General features: G+C 45.2%; 1 protein-coding gene across 12 annotated transcripts in view; it reads left to right on the top strand.

Annotated features, from left to right (window-relative positions):
- The first annotated feature begins 211 nt into the window (after positions 1-211).
- Positions 212-25394, top strand: part of mecom (MDS1 and EVI1 complex locus) — a 144822-nt gene continuing 119639 nt past the window's right edge. For all 12 annotated transcript variants that reach the window (XM_037086384.1, XM_037086357.1, XM_037086339.1 and 9 more), the window contains exon 1: positions 212-397. In XM_037086384.1, the coding sequence (XP_036942279.1) occupies positions 361-397 (37 nt within the window). In that variant the 5' untranslated portion in view covers positions 212-360. The remainder of the gene's footprint in view (positions 398-25394) is intronic.

Here is a 25394-nt window from a genome sequence, read left to right as displayed (position 1 = left end):
TGACCAGATCAGCTTCAACTCCAAAGTGATATATCGCCCCAAACTTTTTTCTTTTCTTTTTTTTTTTTTTTTTCTAGCACTTGCTGCCGGCAGATTTCGGTGTGTGTGTGTGTGTGTGTGTGTGTGTGTGTGTGTGTGTGTGTGTGTGTGTGCGCGCGGAGTTGTTGGTGGTGTTGGTGGTGGTGGTGGTGGGGAACTGTGCGCATGTGCGAAGGTGTCCAGACTGACAATGCTGGAGAGATAGCGCGTTTGGATTGAGAAACCCAGAGAAAAAGGACAGGAGAAAAAAGAAAAAAGGAGGAGAAAAAAAAAGATCCGAGAAAAAATCCCAAACAAACCCACGCCGAGAGACTGGCAACCATGAGGTCCAAAGGCAGGGCACGGAAGCTGGCCACGAGTAGGTGCAACATCCCTTTTCTTTTTCTCCTTTTCAAACATGCCATCTTTTTTTTTTTTACGGTGTACCTTTTCTTTAGAGACTGTCGCTGTTATCACTGCGTTTTCATTAAGAGCCTCTCCGGTGACGACTTCATGTCCACCGGAGAACCGTGAAAAGAAAAACAAAAAAGCTCAGTGAGAGTTACAAAATGATGCCGGGGAGAAGAAAACGGGCGAGGAGTAGAAACTTTAAAGTTTTTAAGGGAGCGATGGAGGAACTTTCTGCAAGGGGCGTCCGCTCCTACTTTTTTTTGTTGGAGTCGCTCGTTGCATGTAGTGGGCGCTGTAGTGTACTGACTGTAGGTCAGGGTCCCACGTCCCGAGCACCGGCACTTTGTATTGCAATCGCTGCACGCACGCTGCTGCTGCTGCTGCTGCTGCTGCTCACTTCACTTTTGCGGTGGAGCAACTTGGGAAGAAAAAAAACAAAAAAAAACAAGGCAGGTTGATGGAAAGAAATTAGGAGAAAAAGGAGGATTTAGACATTAGGCATGGTAAATGTTTCAGGGAAGTGTATATATATGTGTGTGTGTGTGTGAGTGTGTGTGCGCGTCATGCGGCTCATCCCGAGCTCGCATTAACGCGTCTCGATTGTTAAATTACACAGCGCCGCGGCAAAACTAATTCGGACTCTGATGTTTTAATTCTGTTTATTTCGCATGTTGTTATTGTTGCGATTCGACCGTCGCGGGGAGGCGAGCCTTCTCCCCCTGTTAGCCAAAACAAATTTCATTCACTCAGGATCGAATAATAACTTTAAAGCAATCAATGGGTTTGATTAAATTAGCCGCGATATGGAAAACACTCCCGTCATTAAATCGATTTAATTGCTCGGGTACGCAAATCAACTCGCGGAATTTACGCGTCGCGGGGTGGAGGGGTGAGGGGGGGGAGAGATGAGTGATGTGGCTGAGTCGCGCATCGATTCAGCCCCAACAATAAATGATCGAGAATGATATTGTGTTTTCTGTTTTTTTTTTTGTTTTGTTTTTCTGTTTCACGAGCCTTGTGTCTCATTCTGTGCGCCGGCGTTGACTTTCATTTGAGTTTTCGCCTCTTGTTATTATTTAATTGTCCAGACTCAGATTGTAACCGCTCGTGTAGAATTGAATTGCAGATGTGTGTGTGTTTGTGTGTGTGTGTGTGTGTTTGGGGGGGGGGGGGGGGGGGAATTATGCGGGGAGGTCAGAAGAAGAAAAGTGCAACAGTGTGGTGGTGGCTCGGGCCTGCAACAACTTTGGCACTTGCAGAATTCGCGTGTAAAGGACAGTAGAGATTTGCATCTTTGTCGCTATTGCACGTGAAGGACACGGACGCAGGTACATGGAGGGAATCAAACGACAGCCGAGCTGCTGCACTGAGCGTGTAAAGTGATTAGGACTGCAGCAGCAGGTCGCAGAGAAGTCGCTACAAGCTGTTAACTTAAATGCAAATTAAGGTGTGTTACGTCACAGGACTTATAATATATACAGTACTCACATGTCGCTGGGTTAGGGTCAAGGTTCATGATCAGAAAAGTATGAATGAGGAGCTACTTTATTGTGATTTTTATTCAGTGTTTCGAAGGTATTGAGACACGCACAAAGAAATATGTGAACACACTCACGCTCACACACACTCACACACCTTCATCATCATCGACAGGAATTAGAACACTTGGTTTTCCTCGTCGCGGCCCTCGTCGACTGTGAAGCACTGACCGTTTTTTTTGTTTGTTTTTTTTTGATCGACCAGCTACTTTTCTACAAACCATTAAAGCCACTCTGAGAGTATGACGGGGGATAATTCCCCGCGCATTTAACGATTATTATTCTCGGAGATGGAACAGCGAGATTTTTCTGCGTCTTAAGTCAGAACGGGGGGGAATGTTCTGGGTCCCCGGAGGAGCGGGCCCGCTCTGGCCCCCAGCCAGGTCTGCGCAGTGTCAACAGTGAATATTTAAATTCCCAGACCCCTCATAAGAGCTCTCGCTGGTAAATGCGTTCAGTGTGTGTGCCTCTGCCTCCCCGCCTGTCCAGAGAAGTCGTGTTAAAAACGGGCATGTACGGGGGGCCTCCTTTCGCAGAACAGCCTTGTGATAAAAAAAAAAGGGGGGGAGGGATGTAATAGAGGAGGTGATGGAGAGGTGGTAAACGTAAGGGTGATTGATGGAGGCTGACTGATTAGTCCGCACGTCCAGATGTAATGCGGTGCGCCACAAAAACTCGCTTTTACTTCCCAACTAAGTATAGCCGAGGCGCGCAGGCCGCACCCCGCGGTGAACTGCGGGCTAAAGATGGAGCTGGAGGAGGAGGAGGGGTCGACGATCCAAACTAGGCTGGCGTAGGCCTAATTAAAGGTCCACTTAGCATATTTGTGTCTCAATAAAAAAAAAACAACCTCTTGATTATAATGTGTTTAGAGGTCTTTGATAGTTTGTTAGTAATAATTACAAAGACGATTAATCTGACGTAATCCAACCCAGAGCACCAACGCGCCGTAATTCTATTTTATTTTATTCACTGACTGATCTATTTTTGGAGGTGGTAAAAAAAAAAATAAAGTTACCATGCCCTTTTTATTTAATTTTTGTTTTTATTTATTCATTTGTTTGGGAAAACTTAACAGGTAGCGATGGAGCGATCAAATCTAAACTTTCGTCCCAGGGCGCACACTTGACAATCGGTTTTTTTTTTGTTATGTTTTTTTGTTTTCCTTTTTTTTTTTTTTTTTTTTTTTTTTTACAATTAAAGTATTTATTATTAACACCAGTCGTCACTCACTGATCCCCAAAATGTCCCCTCAAAATGGAGCGATATCACTTATCACATGCACATCTTGTAAACTGACACGCGGGAAGCCGTGCGTGCGTGCGTGCGTGAAAGAGAGAGAGAGAGAGAGAGAGAGTCTGTCAGCGCCTCTCCTCCTCTCCGCAGCCGAGAGGAGCGCGTCGTTCCTCCTCACATTGTGCAATGGGCCGTGCATCTCGCGTTTGTCTGGCGGAGCTCATTAAAACGGTTAATGGATCGGCCCATTTTAAAAAAAAAAAGGTGAGAGGGAGCGGGCCGGCGCGAGGAAAGTGAAATAGAGACCCCATTAAACAGCCCTTGTTGTCCCGGAGCGGTGCTCTTTGCCTGCGCTCCGCTTGGTGCCAAAGCGCCGTATACAAATGTCCCATATCTCCTTCAGTAAATGGACTGGGTCAAGAACCACCGGGCCGCGGCGGAGGTGACTCCCCCCCCGTCTCCCTGAGGTCATGTCAGGCGTTTCTTTGAACCTGTTTTCTGATGCAAATGAATGACAGACAATTTATATCATGATGGTTTCTTTTCTTTTCTTTCTTTTGTTTTTCCGCTTCAAGTGAATCATATCCATTCGGTGGTAGTGGGCATGTCTTAGCGCCACAATAGGGCAGATAAGTCAAGTCAAGAAGGCCTACTCACTTATTATTTTACATTATTTTTTTTATTTAAAAAAAAAACCAAAAACAAAAAAAACCCCTGTTCATGCAGATTCAAAAGCTGACTGAGTTGTGTGTGTGAAACGCCCAATTAAAGAGGAAGAATTCAAACTCAGAACTTTAATATTTACAATATCAGTGAGGTAATAGGCTAACACAGACCCAGAAATATTTATCTTTTTCCACGACTTGATAAACAAGCTGATCCCAGAGGACAATAATGTCCCCAGAACACTGTTTGAAGTTAGAAAGGTGGCAGGGTCCGCCGCATATAAACTAAGTAAAACAGTATGAAACTGTGTTGTCCTTCAAGGTCAGTTTGTGTATTCAGTTTATTCAGTCGTGAAAACAAAGGCAGTTTGTTTATTTAGTTTGTTTAGGCATAAAGAAAAATCAGTGATCACAGAAATGCTTGTGTGGATACGAATGTTTCAGAAAGGTGAAAGTTGTGGTTGTGTCACAATAACAGGTGTCACTTTCCCTGTGGACACTGGGAACATGTCCCCACTACTTACTTTAGGAATGGTCCGTTTTGTCCCCATCCCTTTTGTGAAAACATCATTTTATAATAGTGAAAATGGCTGCTGCTGATTGACTGGTGGGTAACCTGGCAAACTTTTAACCCAGGACCAGTAGCCTGTACTAAGGTGAAGCAGAAGCCTACAACACGTGCAGGAAACCAGTCACTGTTCATCAGATGATAGGTGTGATGACCACATACGATCTCAACGTCACATTGCCTTGAATTTCATCCATTGAGGACAATTCTTTTCAGATCCGATCCGATCCTTTAGGTCCCCACCACTTTTCAACACACAAGTGAACTCACTCACATTTGTTGATTAAAAAGCAGCAATGTTTCTGCTCGCCGAACACTTGTCAAACCAGGTGTAAGACATATCCCACTCTGATGTCCTCACACATGCAGGTTTTGTGGGTGTGTTAGTCGTGTTTTGAGGTACAGCTCTGTGTGTGTGTGTGTGTGTGTGTATGTCTGTGTGTGTGTTGGTCGGTTTTCGGGGTGGCAGGTTGACCCAGGCCCTCTCATCTATCAACGCCCCCGTCTGTCTGACATGTCGTCCACTTTTCCTCCCCTCTTACGACGGGAGAAGCCCACCCCCTCCCCAAACCACCTCACAAAACGGCTCTTATGGAAGGTCTCTGATGTTAATGAGTCGTCCGTGACTCTGTCTCAGGGCCCCAAAAGGAAAGCTGATGAGGTTAGTGGTTTGTTTATGCGCTGTTGTCACCCGCTTGAAGGATGGGTCCCTGTCCCGAGCAACTGGGGAGCTTCCAGGCCTCGTCGTGGGTCCCCTCTCTCAGGGCCCGATGGGGGGGGGGGGCACCTCTCTGCTCCGCTTTCAGTTCAGCACGTACGTGAGCAATTTCATAATGCATAAAAGCACCTGGACAAGCGAGGGGTGAAGGTGTGCGGCTGTAATTGTGAGTGCGCTTACGTGTGTTTGTATGTTGGTGTGCTGCTGTTGGGGTCGGTGGTGGAGGAGGTGGTGGTGCAGCGACCCAGACAGGGCAGTGTGGGAACACCAGGGGATGGATGGAGGGAGGGGTGGGAGGGGGAGGGTGGTGTGCAGCAACATGTCAGGCCTGGGAACCGCTGTGTGTTTACCGCAGGGAAACCGTACCAACACAGAACAATGAGCGAGCCTTACCCCTTCTAAATAAAAAGAAAAAAAAAGAAAAGCATTTCTGCTTTCTTCTCCCCTCCTAAAGGTCACAGAGTTAGAGATAGGGAGTCCACACAAAAGCCTCCAGTCTGTCGGCAGTCTGAGTCTGGCCCGGTGCGGTGCCAAGGCTGAGGTCATTATCAACAGACCAGTCCCAAGCTAAGCATATTTTTATAGATTGTGCTCGCGTTCAGAGGGGAGGCGAGCATGTGTGTTTGTGCTTATTTGGTCGAGGCCGGGTTGCGTACGTGCGGGGGCCCCTTCGGTGCGTGCGTGCGCGCGAGAAACAAACAAAGCGCTGTCACGCGGCGTGGCGCGGCCGCCATTTTCTCATCGCAAATTGGTCTGCGGATAAATGACGTTTTCGCTGAGTTGAAAAGTTTACCCAGACATCACACTGATTTGTGCGTCGTTATGATGTCTGAGGAGTTATAATGTCAACAGATTGCTGATGGTGCGCTTCGCCCGGAGGGGCCATTAATGAGGCGGCGTGAAGTTGGCGCTGCCTGGCGCAGCTCTGAGAGAGAGATGTCTGTTAGCTAATTAAAGAAACTCAATCATTTTATACTCCAATCAATTACCTGAAGCAGGTGGTAGAAACAGGGGCCCGACACTCTGGCCCCGTGTCTCACATCCGCTAACTACACAAAGTCACTTTACTACATTGTTGAGTGCTTTTATGGGGGAAGAGGGCTAAACAAGAGGCTTGATATGACTTTATTCTAGCTGCCAATCTGTGAGTGCTGCACTTCAGACTGCAGACATGATGTTATGTCTGCATGTCTCATTACAGGCTGCAGCCTGATCACTTTACTTTCTTCATACCTCGCCCAGTGGGAGTACATAAAATTGATTGATTAACTTCGGCTAATTCTGGATGCTTTTGAACAAGTGGTAAATTTCTTTGTACTGCGCGTCTGCTCGTGGACAGTCGTTTCAATCACTGTCACTGAGGGCCTCCAAAAGAGAACGCCGCCTTTTTTTTTTTTTTTTTCCTCACTCTCACACGCTGGACGGAGCACAGAGCTATAAACAGGAATTACCCAACAATTGCATTGTGAACGTGGTGATAACAGCATGTTCCAGCACTGCTCGGGGATCTCCCTGGGTGGAGCAGGCCGGCCCTGAGGGATTGATGGAAGGAGCGAGGGTGTGTTTGTCTGATTAGAAAGGAGGGGGGGATAAGGTCGTGCCCATCTATAGCTGAAAGAAAAGGGAGGACGGGACGGAGCAGTTGTAGTCAGGTGTGTTTGTGTGCGATGTGCGTCTGTGATTCTTATACATCTTTCATCTCGGACACAACAAGCCGCCCCCACCACCACCCCGATCTCCTCCCCGAAGCTCATTAAGTGGTGACCTCCGGGCCCCGGCAGGACGGGGGGGATGAGGGTAGGAGGTGTGATCAAAGCCGGGGGCCTTCCTGATGAAGTTCGCGCTGCACCACATTCACCTGATTGGTTCTGATAGCAGCTGTCCTGCCTGAGCTGCGGTGCTGAGGCGGTGACGGTTACAGTGAGAGACGCAGAGGAAAAGTCAGGACAAGCCGTGAATTCATTTGTTAAAGACGAGGGACAGTAGGATGGACACATTTAAAGATACAGAAAATGTTGTTTGGGGAGATTTTATTTATTTATTTATTTATTTTTTTACAGGAAAAGTGTTTTACGGTATGTGAAGGAAACTTCTCAGGTGTTAAAGGTGCACTATGTAATTTGGGGGATCTCCACTGACTGATTTTGATTCTGGTTATGCCTAAACAGACTAAATAAAACAAAATTCTTTGTTTTCATGGCTGAATAAACTGAATAAACAAACTGACCATAAAGGACAACACAGTTTCATACCATTTTACTAGTTTATATTTGGCGGACCCTGCCCCCTCTCCATCTTCAGCAGTGTTCTGGGACCTTATTTTCCTCTGAGAGCAGCTTGTTTATTCTGTGACGGGGAAAAAAAAAAATATATATATATATTTCTGATTTTTTGTTATTATTAGTATTGTAATTACTCATATTCTGAGTTTCAATTTCTTCTCCAAAACCACAAAGTGCCCCTTTAATTTAGCTTTTATGGCCTCATCATGTACTCTCTAAGCCCCGCTTTTTGGAAGTTGATCATCTCTCCACTGCACCGTCAGTGTTCACCTCTCTGCTCCACTCCCAATCCCATGTCCGAGAGAAGGAAACGCCACGTCCCTGTCCTCAGAGATCTGTGTTGATGACTTCCCCTCTGTGTATGTGTGTGTCTGTGTACCTTCTGTGTGTGTGTGTGCACAAGTCAGTCAGGGTCGCAGCAGAGGAAAGAATGCGGCCGTGGAAAGGAATGCAGGGCTGATTAGCGCTGCTTACCTGTAAGTGAACTGGACGTGCCGGCGTGTGATGAGACCGAGGAAACAAGGGAACAATAGGACAGTAGAGATTCCTTTCCACGCTGCATTCCAGCGATCCTGCAGCCGGGGCCCCCTGCTCGGAGCTTTGATGAACCCTCCTCGCGGCTTCCTGGGATTGTCGCTCCTCCACAAACACAAAAACATAAAGCGGCCGGCGAGCGAGGGCCCGGGGAAGAGAGAGCACGGCCCTCCTCAGGATGTCCTGTTTTGATTAGCGTTAGCATCCTAAATGCACCATAGAAATATTATTCTAACACGGAGAAGAGCTTAGCGGTGACACATCCACTTCTTTCCACTCGGTGACCCGCGGGGTCAGATACACTACAATGAGCCAGGAATCAAAGAGGTGCTCCTCACCCAACGATCTTACTGAGGAAATCATGAGAGGAAAACAAGGCGATAAAACGATAGGGAGAGCTTTCAGGCCGGTCAACAGGTGGAAGTCTGTCAGGCCAGTGCTTTTTAGACATGTATAAGAATTACCTGAGAATTTCCTGAGACTATTATACCGAACGTGGGAGAAATTTACTTGAATGGAAGACATTTTACTCTGTCTCATACAAATTTTCAGTTTGTGAGCAGACTATGGGTGCCTGGAGGTAATAATAAGATGAGTCTTGAAGAGATTTTACACTCTATTAAAGGAGAAGTTCACCCAGAAATGAAACTTTCTTCAGTTTTACAGCAAAACAACATTGCGGTGTTCACCTTAAACAACTGAAATAGATGGGGACTACTGAAAAAAACATGGCCTCCGATGTAACCCAAGTCTCCGGAAGCTCCAAGATTCCCACTTGGTTTGAAAATATCTCACTTTGGAGCTTTTGCACCCACTTCAGAAGGGGTACACAATAACGCTTTTAGCATGACGACTTTGTCTTAATAAAGGGTGTAAATAACATTGTCTTGAGTCATTATGGGATCTCATCGCTTCCAGAGACTTGGATAACCCCAGGTGAAGCAAAATGGAGCTATTTTCTTCTTTCTTTTTGTATATACTAAAACAAGTCCCTATCCCCAATTTTGCAACAGAGATTTGCTGTGAAGCTCCAGAAATGTTTTGCAGACTAAAAAAACTTCACCCGACTTTTCCATCAGTGTGAGGGTTAGCAGGAAATGACAACATTTTCACTCTTGGGTGAACTCATCCTTTAATGCTAATGAGCTCAGAAACAACGTTGACCAAGAGTTACACATACACTGTCCGGTGCCCTGGTGTCATGTAACACGACGGTACGAGAATCAGTTTGACATACTGTTTGAAGATGAGCGACTGTGACGTTACTTTAAGCTTCTGGTGCATCTTCGTCCACGGGCTGTACTAAGTTCTTCTCCGTCGACAGATGTGTGTTTGTATATAGAAGAAGAAATGGGGCTCATCGAGTTTACTCTTTCCTTCATCAAAGTGAAGATTGACAGGAAGTCCGAGTTTTTCCACACCATCAATAACGTATCGGTGGTGTCTGTAAAAACTGTGACAGTTGTGTTTTTATTTGGATGACAGGAAGTGGTGAGTGGCAGAGCCGGTTTCACTAAAGGCTTCCTCACGCTGGAATGAGTGAATTAGAATGGGGTGTCAGTTTCTCTTAAAGACACGAAAATATCAAAGGGAGCAATTACTGATGTATTTTTTGCTTATTCCCTAGCTGGGAATCATACATGTTTTTACTGCTTTTTGAATTATTTTGTAAAGCCATAATAACTACTGCTGTTAAGTTAAGCTTTTATCCAGGAAAACTAAGGATTGAAAAAAACTGGAATAAAACAGAAATGACCAAAACAGCTCTTATTCTACAAAAACAGAGCTGACCGAAATTCTTAATTAACTGGCGGTATTTCCCTTTAAGTAAGCACCTTATTTATGTATTTTGCGCTCTCACACACAGTGTCCTCTTTCAGCAGCCCACACTACATCTCTTCTGTCTCCTGTGGAATCAGAGAGCAGTGAAGCATTGCGGCATGGTTTGTTGTTTTGCTGCTGCTCGAGGGCTTTAGTTTGACAGGAGGGCACCACTTTGTTCACCTCAGTGTCCAGAAGGGACCCCTCGGGGGCCTTGAGGGCCTGGACGTCTCTGTCAGGGCTGTGGCAGGACTGGGGCAACGGGGGGCCCCGCTGCTCACTGGGTCAGTGGACAAGCTAATCGATTTTATCTCCGTTTCACACACCACGCCAAACCCCTACTGGCCTGATATTCACATGTTCACTGTTCAGAGGATTACTCTCCCTCCATCTTCTGTCTCTCTCTTTTTTTTCCTCCCCCAGTTTCTCTCTCCCACCACATTCATTTTTTTTTTGTTTGTATTTCTTCTACATCTCTTTCACTCTTTATCTCTCCCCCTCCCTCCGTCCCCCTTTTGAAGGGGAACATTTTAAATTTAGCCCGTCCGTGCCTGTCTCGGCGTTGGCGCTCCCCCTTGAGGGAGGCTGGCGGGGCGGTCGGAGGAACCCTTGTTTTCTCGGCCATTCCTCTGGATGAAGCGTTGGAACAAGGGAATGAAAGCTTTGGGAAAGGTCTGGAAACTTCCCATTCATCAGTGTAAGGAGATACTGCGCTGACAGTTAGCAGACAGCCAGCCAAGTACAACACGGGACAGCCGCGTGGGCCCGCGGCAGCTCGGCTCAACAGACAGACAGACAGAGCGAGAGCAGACCAAACACCCCACTCATCCCCGTTCGAGGCAATAACATGTGTTAGCGTTTTAGGCATTTTTTTTTTTTTTTTTTTTTTTTTTGTGATTTCTCTCGCGCGGAGTGACTCAAGTGTGAACAGTAGAATAAGTGAATGATTACGGGTGCAATCATAACTAATATAGTAATACAGAAGAGCAGGGGGCAGCGGAGTTTAGCGCTGGATACAAGTAATGATCGCTGTCATTGAAGCAGTGGAGCAAACTGTGGTTGGTTTGAGATATTTTCTAATTTGACAGAACTTTATCAACACTTCAAGGTCCTACAAGGTGACGTGTGCGTTCCGTACTCGCGCGTTAGTGATATTGGATGATCGGCATTCTGTGAGTCTTTTGTGTGAGATCCTATATTTTCACTGACCACCTGTCCACCATAGGGGCATCAGAGAGGGCACTTGGAGTCAACCAGTGGTTATATGTTTCTGCGAAAAAGACAAATAAGTCTAAGCTTTTCATTTCTTGATGTAAATTTAGGCTAAATTCTCTTTGTCTTTTGGAGGAGTCCGGAGGAATCCTTGGAAACAGCTCAGTCGTGTCGCCACAGACACGGCTGGGGATGGCCTGACCAGTTTCTGGTTTTGGTCGCCACACATTTCCTGAGTTCCCCTTAAAAATATATGCCACGTTTACAATTGTTGACACGCCGTGGGCCCAATATATCCTCTGGTTTCACACGTAAATAAAATGCCGAAACACAGCCTTGGACTGCGGTCGCCAGATTGGCAGCCTTTTTTGCCTGTCACTCCGCCACCATCACCTCCACCTCCCGGTATGAAAGTACGGTAATGAGCTTGACGCGAAGCGTTTTCGTGCAAATGGTACAAAGCCTATGGCACATGCAAACTCACGTATCTGTGGTTTGCAGAAATGTTAACTGCAGACATTATATCTTTTCTTTTTTTGTACTCATTGACTTTTGTCCGTGTCCTTTTAGCCTCCCTGACACGCCCGCTCACCGTACCTTCCCATCAGCCATTGCAGTGGAGCAAGCAAAGTGCATGCATACCCTCAGGGGCACTAATACATGTATGAAAGCAAAGATTTATATGCACCCATAAACACACGCACTCACACACGTTTGAATATTTATCCATGCTTTGGACACAACACACATACATGAGTCGGGGATGGGACGGCGGGACATTGGCCCGGGCAGTGCATGGTGGGACATTGCAGGTGCGAGTCTGTGTCTCTCTGCCCAGCCATTAATCGCTGCCATCTGACAGTTCAATCTACGAGGGGCCGAGCGGAGCAGCCGGCTGGTTACCAGGGCAGGTCATTACTGAGCACGGAGGCAGCCAATCGCATCAGCGATCAATGACAAAGGCTGCAGAGTGCGAAAAGTGAGGGAGAAGTCGAGGGAGGTAGGGCTGAGAAAGACGGAGGAGCGAGAGGGGCGATGTGGAGATGTGGGGACGAGGGGAGGGGAGCGGAGAGGTACGGCGGGATAAAGGTAGTTATGCTGCTGAAGGTCAGCTCTTGGTTGTGGAGTGGATGACAAACAGGCTGTCAGCTGCCAAGGGATGGAGATATTCATCCAACGGCGCACAACTTAAAAAATACGGCCCCTCGCACGTGCACGCCCATAAATGCGCGCAGAAACAGTCGTCGCTATAGCAGCTTGATTGAGAATGCAGCAGGGGAATTTAGTGTGAGCTATTGTTTTATGAATTCCATATACAAGGTGTTGGCAGACTGCGCCGCCCTTTTAGTGGTCAGCTCGGGCTGCGCCGTTGTAAAAGTAATGACTGGCTGTGAGTAAAAAAAAAAAAAAAAAAAAAAAAATTCAGTTCATGAAAAACGCCACAGCTCCCCTGTGGGCCCGCCCCTGCTGCCCACCGCCGGTACCACGGGAACGGCTTACCATGGCGAAGTCCGTCCGGTGGTGTTTGCCCAGCCCTGAGAAGTCAACACACCTCCCCTCTCGCAGAAGGAATTCCATACGTCTTAAGACATCCATCACGCTTCATGAAAGTCATTTTCATCTCTCTCACCCATGTTTTTCCTTATTATTTTGGTTCTTTTTTTTTTGTTTTTTTTTCTATGTTGACGAGGGGATTAATTGATGTTGTGGGTGACATTATTTGGCCGGGGCTCTGATAAAACAACAGGGAGATCTCTCTTTTTTTCTCCCCAGAGGCCTAGAATAGCAGGACTGGTCGTTTATCCTGCACTATCTCTCAGCAGATCCACTGGCCCTCTCTCACACTCTCTCTCCCTCAGACACACACACACACACACACACACACACACACACATACGTACATACATACAGGCCATCCCAGCTTGGACACCACTGAGTGATGATGAGTCATTATGGAGAGTGTGCCCTTCGACCTCCTCCAGTCTTTATGGATCGCTCTCTGGCAGAATCATATTCCCTAATGCCAAGTTCCTGTCCATCTGCCTGCCTTGTCTGTCAGACGGTCAGGCCCCTTAGTCTCTCTCTCTCCCATATTCTCTCAATCGCGCTCTCTCTCTCTCTCTCCCCTGAGTTTCACACACCAGTTCATCCCAGACATCTCTGTCTCTGTTTATTTTAATAACAAACAGGAAAAATATCTCCTTTTCCCATTACCAAATGTTTGAATTTGATAGTTCTTGTGTATTCCGCAGTGAGGATAATGGACGCGAGTGTTGATTTGCTGCGAGATTATATTAAGACGAACCTGAGAAAGGCTTCAAGAAGTCGTCTGTTATCCAAGGGTGTGGTAGTTTGGAGGATTAATTATATCTATTTGTCCTGGCCTACCATGTTCTTCAGTGTTGAGATTGGCACGCAGCAACACTTTAGTTGAATTCACAGTAATCCAATACATCTCGTTGCATGTACGCCCCCCCCCCCCCGACCATCTATCCCCCGACTTGCATACGATAGTGGTAATTCCTCAGTGCGCAGAGGAGCAGAGCAGCGAGGGGAAGCAGAGGAAAGGAGTCAGTTTGGATTTCAACACATCCTCCCCTCTTTTTCTGTTACTCTGTTAATCCAATACTACCGCGATGCCAAGGGTATTCTGTGTAGATCAGCCTGCTAATATGTTTTTTGTGGACGCTAGCATTTGATCCTTCTCTCGACAAATACAATTTGCCTGGCCTGATTTGATCAGCGGCGTAGTTGCATGCGGGCAGGAGCAGGTACACCTTCCGTTCGATGGAAGTTAAGATGGTTTTTTTTTGCGCCTACGAGAGAGGAAACTCTATTACAGGTGTCCTGGACCATGGGGCCCTGCCGGCTCTGATGAAATGCTCTTTGGGTGTTAATTCAATTCTGATTTCGCCCAGCCTGGAGACTAGCCACCTCTGGGGTTTTAAATCTGGCTCTGAAAGGCAGAAAACAAAGTCTGGGTCTGAAGCGTACAATTACAATGGTGGAAACTTTGAAGGGCACTTCCTGATGTAACATAGTAATCTCCCGTGGGACACCAGAGAATGATGCTGTATAATTTTGGTGATGTTTTTGTGGAATAAGCATTGTTACATGTGTGCACGGTGCGTGTAAGTTGTAAAGTGGCACTGCCGTACAGACAATTACATTTATATACTGTATGCCTGTGATATGGAACTGACTGTATAACACTATAGCAAGCAGGCGTAAGCAATGATAAAATGAAAGCTGATGCAAACAGGAAAACATGGCTGTGTGTCTGAGGAACAAGCCTTTCTCTTGAGAGTAGAGTCAAGGGATCCATCCCAGCAGGATAGTGTTTCCTTCATTTGCCAAGTAGCTAAAATTGTTGCAGTGTGTGATGATAAAATCCACTACTGACAAAGCAAGGCTTTCATCACACAGTTTTTAAATATTGATGGATAGTTTGAGTTACAACAATGCAAAGTATTCTATAAGATCATTATGTTTGCAACATCACAGTTTTAAAAAAGTTTATTTAGCTTACAGGGTAACTCAACAAATAGTATATCTTAAAGTTAGTATACAGGTCTTTATGTCAATAAAAAGGAGCGTAAAGACTTCTTTTGCTCCAGAGGAAGCTGATGTAATCTGATGGCCTCCAGTGATGTCACTCAGTGGCAAAGTTGCATTGTGGGTAATGTAGCCACCATATTTTAAACAGGAACAAGAATGCATAGATTAAAAAAAGATGATATCGCTGGTTCACAAAAAAAAAAAAATCCAGTCCTGTTCTAGGAGTGCAGTACTACCCATGGACCACTTTTCAAAATCTGGTGCCTACATTACCCATAATTCAACTGTCAATGAACAATATCCCTGGAAGCAATTTATCACATTATGAAGCTTCATCTGGAACCACAAAAGGCTTTATAATCCTTTTTTCATCATATGTACAGTAGTGCTCCCCAAGACCTGTGAACACACTTTAAGGTGAATAATTGGTGAAGTTGAAATAGGAGAATTCTCTCATCCTTTAAAGGAACACTTCATCCTTCAGCTTATTAGAAAGAATAAAAAAAGATTAAAAACACCAAATTTGGAGATATGTGGTTTTCACTGGCCAGGAAGTGTATGAAAAATTGTAATCTGAAAAGTAACTATAGCTGTCAGACAAATGTAATGGAGTAAAAAGCAAAATATTTCCCCTCTGAGATGTAGGAGGTTTTTGTGATTTCCAGCCAGAGGTAAACAACAATATTCTATTCTATTCTAGTATATTTCAATTAAGAGCACCTTTAAAACGTGTTGTTTGGAAATCATTCCTTACTATCAGCACTCATTACACAAGCAGATTCTTTCGAAATGTTTGATTATGATCGTTCCAACTCATTTTAAAGGGGAAATTAACCACAGTTGCTCCCAGATTTACACCCTACTGCAAAACAAGTGACCCATTTCAGCCCCTTCAGGGTTCAGAGACATAGGGTGCATGCTAGCTGTCACACCGTCAGCCAGCCAGCCCACAGCCCCGCAGATCAAATACAGGTATGATTTATGTCCCCTGTCCCAGCCTTCGCAGCCCATGTTCTCCTACATTGGAGTTGTTGTCCAAAGCCAACTGCAGTAGTAATTTGTCTCCTTACATGTGTAGGAGTTGCGGGGCAGAGGTCAGAGAAATGAAAATGACCAGACCTGACTTAATTGTTGTATCTATTTGTGGTTCGAGACAGGATGTCTGTCTGAACGTCTATCTGTCTATTTGTGCATCTGTCTCGCTTCTGTCTTGGCGCCGTGTTTTGTGTCAGCGGGTCGAGACCCTCTGGCTGCAGTCAGCCATTATGGGCACTGATCCGATCCAGCAGGAATACGGGGGTTCACTCAAGAGATCTGTTTAGGCCAGATAGCATCATTATCACAACACACAGCCTGATGGAAAACTTTCCTCGTCTTCCCCGGTCCCCATTACTGGTGTCCCTTTATTTATAGGGTACAAAAATCTCTAAACAAAAAAACTGAGCATTTGTTAATGTGGCATATTTTTATGTACGTGCTATTAAGTGAAACAAACGCGCCAAAGTTTCAGACAGATACGACGCTCTGACGCCTTTTTACCTCCAATTTCCTCGGCCAGCTCGGCACACCTGACAAGGTTAAGCCCATAAATTGTGGAGAGAAATGCTTCCTGTGTGTGATTACATTTATCATGTATAATTAGGAAGTTCTGCTCTCTCTACACATGATGACCTCTGACCCAGAGTGTGACAGTTGTAGGCTGGTGTTGCCAGACACCCAAATGTGCTGTCCAGGTCGTGCTACTCAACAAGGTCTGGTTTCCGCTGCAGGATGGAGTGTCTTAGATCTAGTTTTTTTTTTTTTTGTTTTTTTTTTTTCCTTAAGCCTTTCGATTTGAGAAACTCCTCTGTGATTCCTTTTCCCACTGATTCATCATTTGGAGCACGATCGCAAACAATTCAGTCATAATAAAACTGCATTTTATACAGCTGTATACTTCTTGACATAGTTATGGAAAGAAACTCCAATCAAACATCCAAACACCTGACTAGTGAACTGCATCAACAACTATACACATCATTATTTAACCACATCATGTATAAAAGAGCCAGTATCAGGGATACACAGCATTGGGCGTTAAAGGCTTTACATTAAAATATTCGAATGGCCCCAAAATGGCCAGCGTTACATGCATGTTTACTTCAACATGCAAGTTTTCAACACATCACTTTCTTATGATGTTATAGGTTGTGTTTGTAGTCAGCACCCACATTGCGTCTGACAAACTGTTACAGACCTGGGGTTTGCATTTACGACAGTGCTGTTGCTCTCCGAAACTGTTAGGGGGCGCCAAATTGCACAAAATGCCAATTTCTACATAATGTTGCTTTAACTGTGTGCACATGAAGCACACCGCTGATTATGTAGTTTAATTTATTTGAGTCCGTGTGCAGTGATGTGTAGCAGTAAAGCTGTGCTACAGACACATTAACTAACCCTTTAGTATATTAATAGTGAATCCATCATAACCTGTGAAAACAGTGTGAAACCCTGGTCCTCAATGCAACTTCTTGATTTTTTTTTTTTTTTTTTTTGTGCACATGTGAAACGTCTGGCCCCTCTGTTGCTTGGGCTACTTTCTAATGATTCAAATGCTCCTCTGAAACTTAGTGTTTCCTTTGTTTTCTGCCCTTTATCTTCCTCTCCCCCGTCCATCGCTCTGTCATTTGTTCTTCCTTTTCCTTTGCGCTTGTACGCTTTTTTGTGTGTTATAATTCCCACCTATTATTTCTGTCCCGAGCCCTCATTAGTCATGTCGCTGTCAGCCGCCAGCTGCAGACACACACTTGCATGCACACACACACACGTGCACACATACATATGCACGCAGCCGCAAAGGTTTTCTTGCACATGCACAGGTATGGAAGTCATCAAGGCAAGGTCAAAGGTCTGCCTCATTACCCGACTCCAGTGAAAACTTTTGGTGTGTTTTATGCACTGGTATCAAAAAGCAGGGGGAGGGAAATGGAAGAGGAAGAGGGGGAAAAGGGGGGGATAGAAAACAGCAAGATAATGAAGAAGACTGATGTGATTTTAGGAGGAAAAAGAAAAGAGAGAATTACTGATAGGGAGTAATAAATATAGACGGACAAGACAGAACATTCTCGTCATCAAAATCCTAAGAATTTCATCACTATGTGGCTTTGTGAATATGGTCCTAGATCAGTATAACCCAGTCACAGGATGGGTACTTGTGGTTAGTGTGAGTTTTTATTTTATTTCAGGAGGGTGAGCTGAGCTGTAAGGATGGGGGACCTTTGAGTCACACTCTGCCCTCACCACAGATCCTGCCGGCGGCATACATGACTGGTGTTTCCTGACGTTAAACACTACATCTCTAAATAAAGTCATTAGGAGCAGTCCAACAGAAGCCCATTCATTCATTCATCCTCTTCTGCTCCCACACACACACACGCACACAGCCACATTGCATGCCTGCATGGGACATGATACGCTGACATGTGACAGAAAGCAAAGCAGGAGTGTGCATGTTCAAGTTCAGCTCCCGAGGTCAGAGAGGTGTGTGTGTGTGTGTGTGTTTGTTGGGGCGTCAGCTGGGAGCAGTCAGGGGGACACTGGTGATGCAGACTGACATGGGACATAAACACTTAGTCGTATAGTGAAGGGGCCCATTGTCTCAATGGCCGCCATGTCGGTCTCTGTGTGTAATGGAACGATCGGTCTCTGTGTGTTTGTCTAATTGCCCAATCTGTCTCTCTGTCCGTCTGTCTTCTGATGTGTCTATCTCACCGCTTGACTGTGTCTTTCTTTCCCTCTCTGACTCATTTCTATCTTTAAACAACTATACGACCACTCTCATTTTAGTCATGAAGCAGGTCCTCTTATCCCAGAAATTTGCTGGATGATCTGCCTATTCTTGGTCAGCTGTGTTTCTTCCTTCTATGTGTGCAGATCAGTTAACACGGGTTGCTCTACATTGCCTCGACACACTTGCATTTATAAATGTTTAAAAGTCCTCAAATTATATACTTGGGTAAAAGTAAATACATTATGTTAAAATATTGCTTTGGTAAAAGTGAAAGTCAACCACATAAATTCTCCTGGAGTCTGAAATTATCTGATGTTAAATGTCAAATTATATTAAATGTACAAGTCAAATCACATATATTTACATGTACATATACTGTATTACAGGCTGTCCGAGTGTTTTCAATTGACTTGCCACTTTGACTTGAAGTTTTGCAATGTATGATTCTGAAAACCACAAACATGGTGAAACTTTACATTTCTTTAGTTCAGAATTATGTTGTGAAACCTGAGTAGGGTTAGGGAAAGATCATATTCTGCCTAAAAATACATGTTTTGGTGGCAAGCGATGTTCTGATGTCTTGACAAAACCATGTTTCTGAAGTCAAAGCATTGTTTTGTCTCGATAAAAGGGCGGCAGTAGCTCAGTCAGACCAATCTTTACAGACTGTGGACTGGAGAGGTGCCAGTTCATCTCCTGAGCATTGCAGATGTGCCCTTGAGCAAGGCAACTGCTACTGGTAGGCCTTTTCATGGCGGGCTCGTGTTTGTAAAATAAATAGCAACAGAGGGAAAATATCTCTGAAAAGAGATAATAAAGTATGTCTTCTTGTTCTTCAGGGGTTGAAATTGGTGTCACATGTAGAAATGCCATGTCTGTTGATAAAATACACTAATTTATTTAATTAAATAAATGTTGGGGGTAAAATAAAGTATATTTCCCTCTAAAATGTAGCGGAGTGGAAGAATAAAGTAGCAGAAAATGGAAATATTCAAGTAAAGTGCAAGAACCGAAATATGTTACTTCAATACAGTACCTCAGCATGTGTGCTTAGGTACATTCCACTGGTATTTACGTTGTACAGTCACACACTATATTATATTTATTTCTGTTAACTGAAAAATAAATAAAACAGTCAGCATGACAGAGAAAACAGACATCAGGTGTTTGTCTTTCTGTGTCTCAGCAGGGACCAAACTTTAAATTTAGGATCGTGAGATGCGTCACGGTCGGTGGCAGGTGGAACTGTTAACAAGACCAGTGGTACAGAACATGCATGGGAGTTATTAGTTGTGGGATTTCGGAGCCGTGGCCGAGCCCAGAGAGGAGGTAAAGGTGTGCGGAGGATATGAGATCTTTGGGGTCGAGGTGGCGGGACGGTGATGAGGTGTGTGAGATTAATGAGAGTGAAGTTATAAAGGGGGGGGGGGCAAGTAGGGGCGAGGTGCTGAGGACATGTTGGGTGCCTCTTGAGGATTTGTGTCTCGGTGAGTGAGTGTGTGTGTGTGTGTGTGTGTGTGTGTGTGTGTCTGTCTGTATAACAGTTCTCAGCCATGTTCTCACCTGAATCCTGACTTGAGATCCTTAACCCGACGTCCTGTAACATCGGCTTCAAAACCCCCACTGTGTAATCTGAGCAATGAGTGGTTGTCAAATCCGCACAGGGCTGTTTTACGCATATCCCAGGAAGATTTTATGCAAGTGCAGAAACGTGTGTGTAAAGGAGAGAGACAGAAAGTAAGAGGATGTTGGAGCCGAGGGGAATATGGAGGTGTTTAGAGAGGGCCAAAGTTCATTCACATCTTTGTGCTGTTTTATGTGTTGGCTTACGCAGCAGCCAGCAGCTTTTATTCACTTTCCTTTTGTTAGTTAAATGCTGGTTCATGTTACTTTAATAGAGTCACTTTTTTTAATTATTTAAATAAAAATTGATATACACACATTTAAAGCAATCGAGGCACTCATGATTTACATTTCTACCCAGTTAAATGGTTTTAGCAGCGATCCTCATCGCTTCAGAAATGCAAAAACAGTTGGTGTTTCATGTACATTAAAAATACTTCCAAGTGCTATTTCAGCAGCTCGTTTTTTTTTTTTTTTTGCCACTTTTATTTTCCTTCTTCAAACACTTCCCATCTAGAGTTACTGCCACTGCCATGTTTAGAAACTGAGACTCATACAGAGAGCTAAACTGTAGTAATAATCCAATTAGAGTAATAAGTAGCCCAGTGATTGACACTTGAGTCAAACACTGAAGAGGTTTTTACGGCCACGTCTCTTAAAGGACACGTTTCCGTATGTTGGCCTCCTGTTCGCGTGCACACACACACACACACACACACACACGCTCACACACGCTTCAGCTTAGCCTCTCCCTCGCTCTCTCCCAGTAATACACAGTGTGTGTTTATTGTAGATGAGGTGTGGATGTTTATACTCTCCACGGAGCAAAACAAACCAGCCTGAAGTGTGAGGTGATTCTAAAATAATCCACCAAGCTCTTTGGCAAATTGACACCGCGGAGTCCCTACTTGTATTATTTGTTCATGTTGGCCCTGAGAACGCTCCTACTCGTTCACTTCCTGGGATGGATATTTTTTTTTTTTCCGTCAGAGAAAAAGGGTAAAAATGCAGACATCTCATAGATAGTACTGATGACGCTCTGCAGACAAAAGCAGTCTATATTTCTAAATTCTCTTTTTGTAGTATGTATAAATGCACAAATGCTTTGTCACTGTGCTGTTAGATTTTGTTTCATCTTTTCTATTCTTTACTTGAGTATTTATTTTCAACTTTGACTTTTACTCCCGACATTTTCAACTCAAACATCTACACTTTCTACTCTTTACATTTTCAAAACAGACTTGTTTAGTGCATTTGAGTGGAATTATTGATTATAATTGATAATTACAAGACTCAACAATCAACTGTCTTTGTGGTGCATTTGTGAACAGCTCTGATCCCATCTTTAATTTTAACAGTCTTTGATTTACATCAATATGAAGTAAGGTTCAGTTGCACAGAAACATCTGGTAGAAATGTCCCTCAGAAGGATACTTGCCTGTACTTTCTTACTTTTACTTGAGTAAAGGAGTTGAACTGTTAAAACTAGACTTGCCTGCCTCCGTTATCTACAAGTTTTATGTTGTCAATTTGTCTTTGTGGTTTGTTAAGTTTGGGGTATGTGAGCTGAGCTGACATCAGTGTTAGATCGCGCTCTCCTTTCCGACCTTGGCAGCGGGCATGAACCATGCAAAACTATTAAATTATGCTGGTATTCGCACGTGATCAAGACCGAGAATCCATTCGTCTCGATTTCATTAAAGGTCGATTGTGGGACACTTTGTCATCAGGGCACATTTAGGTCCAGGAGGTGGCAGAGGTTACATTGTGTCACAAAATCAAAACAAATGATTCTGTTTGGATATCTTTTCAGCCTTCCTCCCGGTTGCCCGTGCATTAGCGTTTATATAAATACATCATAGAAACACACACAATGGCAGAGGAGGGATGGATGTCAGTGGTCAGAGCAGATAAGAATGACAAAGCTCTACACTAAGCCACGTCACCAGCAGGCCTCTCACCTGCCTGTCTGTCACACAGACGCACTCAACCATCACCGACTGATTGTTTGTGCCCATGCATGTGTGTGTGCGTGTGTGTGATTGATGCGCTTTGCCTTCCGTCAACGTCACCCCCCCCTCACACCGCCTCGCTCGCTCCCTCTTGTCCCACCTCAGTCTGGACTGTCAGGGAAACATGAGGCCTTGGGAGATAGCGGCGAGCTCTACCCGGCCGGCCCTCGGCCCGCTCTGTCTCTTTTTCTCTTCCTTGTGCCAGTCACCTACTGCTGTGGGAAAAGCAGAGGAGATGAGGCCTTAAAAAACAGATCATTGTCCGCCTCCTAGATTAAAGCCAGAGAATGTGAGCATTGTCCACTGAATGGCTAAACCTTCCTGCTGTCACTCAAACACTGCTCTGAGCGCTACTTCATGTCTAAGAGGCTTATCTGCACTGAAAGGCCCCTAGCTGCTCTGGGGAGAGAGGACGTAATGAAGCGTGTTTTTTTTTTTTTTTTTTCCCCTCTGTAGGGAGAAACCTGCTGCTGGGGGTGGCGGCGGTGTGGTGGTGGGTGGTTAAGGGATTCAGGGGGTGGACATGGCCAGTGGGACAGCTGCAGCACCGGGTGCCCCCCCAGCCCCATCCCTCGCCCCGACAGCTCCCACTCCTTCTAACTGCCTCTCTCGAAAGAACTGTCATTTATCTAGTCTCACATGAGAAGGGAGTGCCGTATACACGGCATACGGGCCTGAGCCCAGTGCTAAGCGTGATGGGGGGACATTATGTGGGGACTCGCCCAGGGACCTGCCTGTTGTCCGCGCTCAGCCGTCTGTGGGGATGATCAGCAGGCCACTGATGTGGTCCTCTCTTTGTGCTCTGCTGTTTGAAAAGGGGAAAGTTTAAGTGCTGCTCGCATTCAGGGCTGAGGGCCGGCCAGGCTGGGAGGGTTAGCTAAGCCCCGAGGCCTGTATGCGTGTGTGTTTGTGTGTGTGCTTACATTATCAGAGCCTGTATAGGAAAAAACTGTAGCTCCTTTTGTCAGTATCACGAGCACGATGCACAATTTCATATCAGTATACTGTTTGAAGCTAGGAAGGTGGCAGGGTCCGCCACATATAAAACAAAGTAAAACAGAAATTCTGGTGTCCTTTGAATTCAGTCTGTTTATCCAGTCTATTCAGTCATACATATAAAGAGAGGGGTTTTTTTATTATTATTATTTGGTTTGTTAAGGCATGAAAATTTCAAAAATGCTCTTCCTAAAATGTCTTCCCCAGAACTACATAGTGTGCCTTTAAACTGGAGTCAAAGTGCCTGATTTGGAAAAAAAATTATGCTTTGTACACATGCATTATCAGTAAGTAGGGATAATGATCTGTGAGGCCGCTAACAACATAGAAGAAAGAAACTTTAAACTTTAAAATCGTTTTACTAACCTAACCCTTTTTTCTTTTGTTTTCTGTTCTGCTCAATAAAGCCTTAACCACTACGCTCCACTTGTTGAACTACAGAACATCTGCCATGATCCCAGCCACTGTTGTGGCATGGCACGCGTGGGTTTCCCCCAGTGGGCCCACATATTACTTTCTGGATGATTTACAGAAGCCATCGGACCCCCGAGCCCCTCTGTCCTGCTCTGTGTGCCCTCTGTGTGCTCCCGCTCATCTGTCTCTGTGTCACAACGGACACACCTGCATCCTCAGCAGCCCCCTGTAACCCATGAGCTCCGTCCACTTCCTGTCTGCAGTATAGCGCTGTTTCACCGACACAGGCCGCGTAACATGCAGCTGGGCTCTCGGCATACGCTTTCTGTAGGAGGGTGCTGTCACCGTTCTGGTTTGTTTGACCTGCACACGCTTTGTTTTTGTGTGCATGTGAGGAGGTGTTTAATACCTGACAGACCGATTCACTCCACCGGCACAGGGATGGTGTTCGCTCTCTCTTCTCCCTGTCAAGACCACGAGCCACGCATGCACTCCCTTAATGCGATCTCTGACCTGGGCATCTTGTGGGGTTAGCGCTGCCTGCGCCTATTCTGTGCCGTGTCAGGAGGTCGAGTGGGCTGGAGAGCCTCGGAGTAGACCAGAGGGGACGGGAGGGGGATGTTAAGTGGTGTGGCCCAGCTGTGACGGGCGGCCCAGCGGTCCATTTAGAGCTCCAACCCCACGCTGGGTGATGGTACATCCCGACAAGCTGAAGGGACCCAATTCTGGTACCAGCGTGCTCTCGGCTCCGTCAAAATGTCAAAATATGAATGTCAAATTGTAAGAACATCACTTGTGCAGCATGTTAAAATGGAAGCTCCAGGTGTCCTGTGGCGCTCTGTCATCTGTGTGTGGCGTTAAGAGCTTCCGAGGACTAAAGATGAGGCAGAACAACGAGCGAGGCTTTTTAAAGAGTAGCTTTAGTTTGACTAAAGTGTTGACCGTGCTGCCGATATTCCCCCCAGTCTGTTGTGCAACAAAGTAACAGTATTCAAATACTGTCCTTTATCTCACAAAATGTTTTTGTCCATCTCAAGAGGATGAAAATCGGATTCCTGAGAATCTGAATGTTAAATAGAAAATGATTCATGGGAATGATCGCTACATATCAATGATTCACACAATACAATGTGTCCATGCACCCAAGAGTGATAGGTGCCACATTGTGCAGGAGACGGAGAGTGGATTTGAAGGTTCTTTTTCAGTAAACATTTAAAAGAGTGGAGGAGTGAACAAAAGCGTTAAGAAGGAGCTGTTTTGTTGCCCCTTTTTTAACCTAAATAGGCGGTCTGTCCGACCGAGGCCTTGGCTTCAAAGTATTATCCCACACATGCAATTACCATTTCTATCAACTGGGGAGAAAGATTATGCTTTTTGGGTGTTCTTCTGCGTTTCTTCCAGTGGATTCACTTGGTGAATGTGACACGTTTTGTGTCTCCCACCCCCTATTGAATTTAAAAGTTCTCTATTCTCCGAGTGAGCCGAGGAGAGTCCTACACGCGGGCTGAATAGACACTAAATCTTTCAAGGTTAGGACTTAACCTTCTCCCACTCTAATTCATCTTCAAACTTTAGTCTGAAACCAATCAATATCAGATGATTGGTAAACAATGTGCAGTGTCTGATAGGCAGGTACCAAGGGCCCTCAATGGGATTGCAAATGCTTTGTGCGTCCCGAGTCGCTTTTGCTCTAAAGCACTGTCACAAAAAGTGAAATTACCATTCGCTTGGAATGATGCCATTCATCTTTGTCAGCGCGCCAAGCTCAGCACGCAAGCCGCTCCCCTCAAATTAATTCCTTGTTTTGCATCAGCTGAATTTGCCCAAATCCAGGAGGATGGCTCCTGCTACACCTCGCCTGCATTCTTTAATGTGGCAATTCCAGCTGATTTCACTATGCACAAGGTCCCGTGGCTTTATTTACTGCCTAATTCACAAAGAAAAAAGGAAATAGATATGAAAATAAGTTGGGAAAATAAGATAAATCTGGTTGTGGAATTTTCAAGAGGCCCTGTGCGT

The sequence above is a fragment of the Acanthopagrus latus genome, chromosome 2 (genome assembly GCF_904848185.1).
Source record: "Acanthopagrus latus isolate v.2019 chromosome 2, fAcaLat1.1, whole genome shotgun sequence".
Lineage (NCBI taxonomy): Eukaryota > Metazoa > Chordata > Actinopteri > Spariformes > Sparidae > Acanthopagrus > Acanthopagrus latus.
The sequence above is the reverse complement of the archived record's forward strand: the minus strand, read 5'-3'. Positions and strand labels throughout refer to the sequence as shown.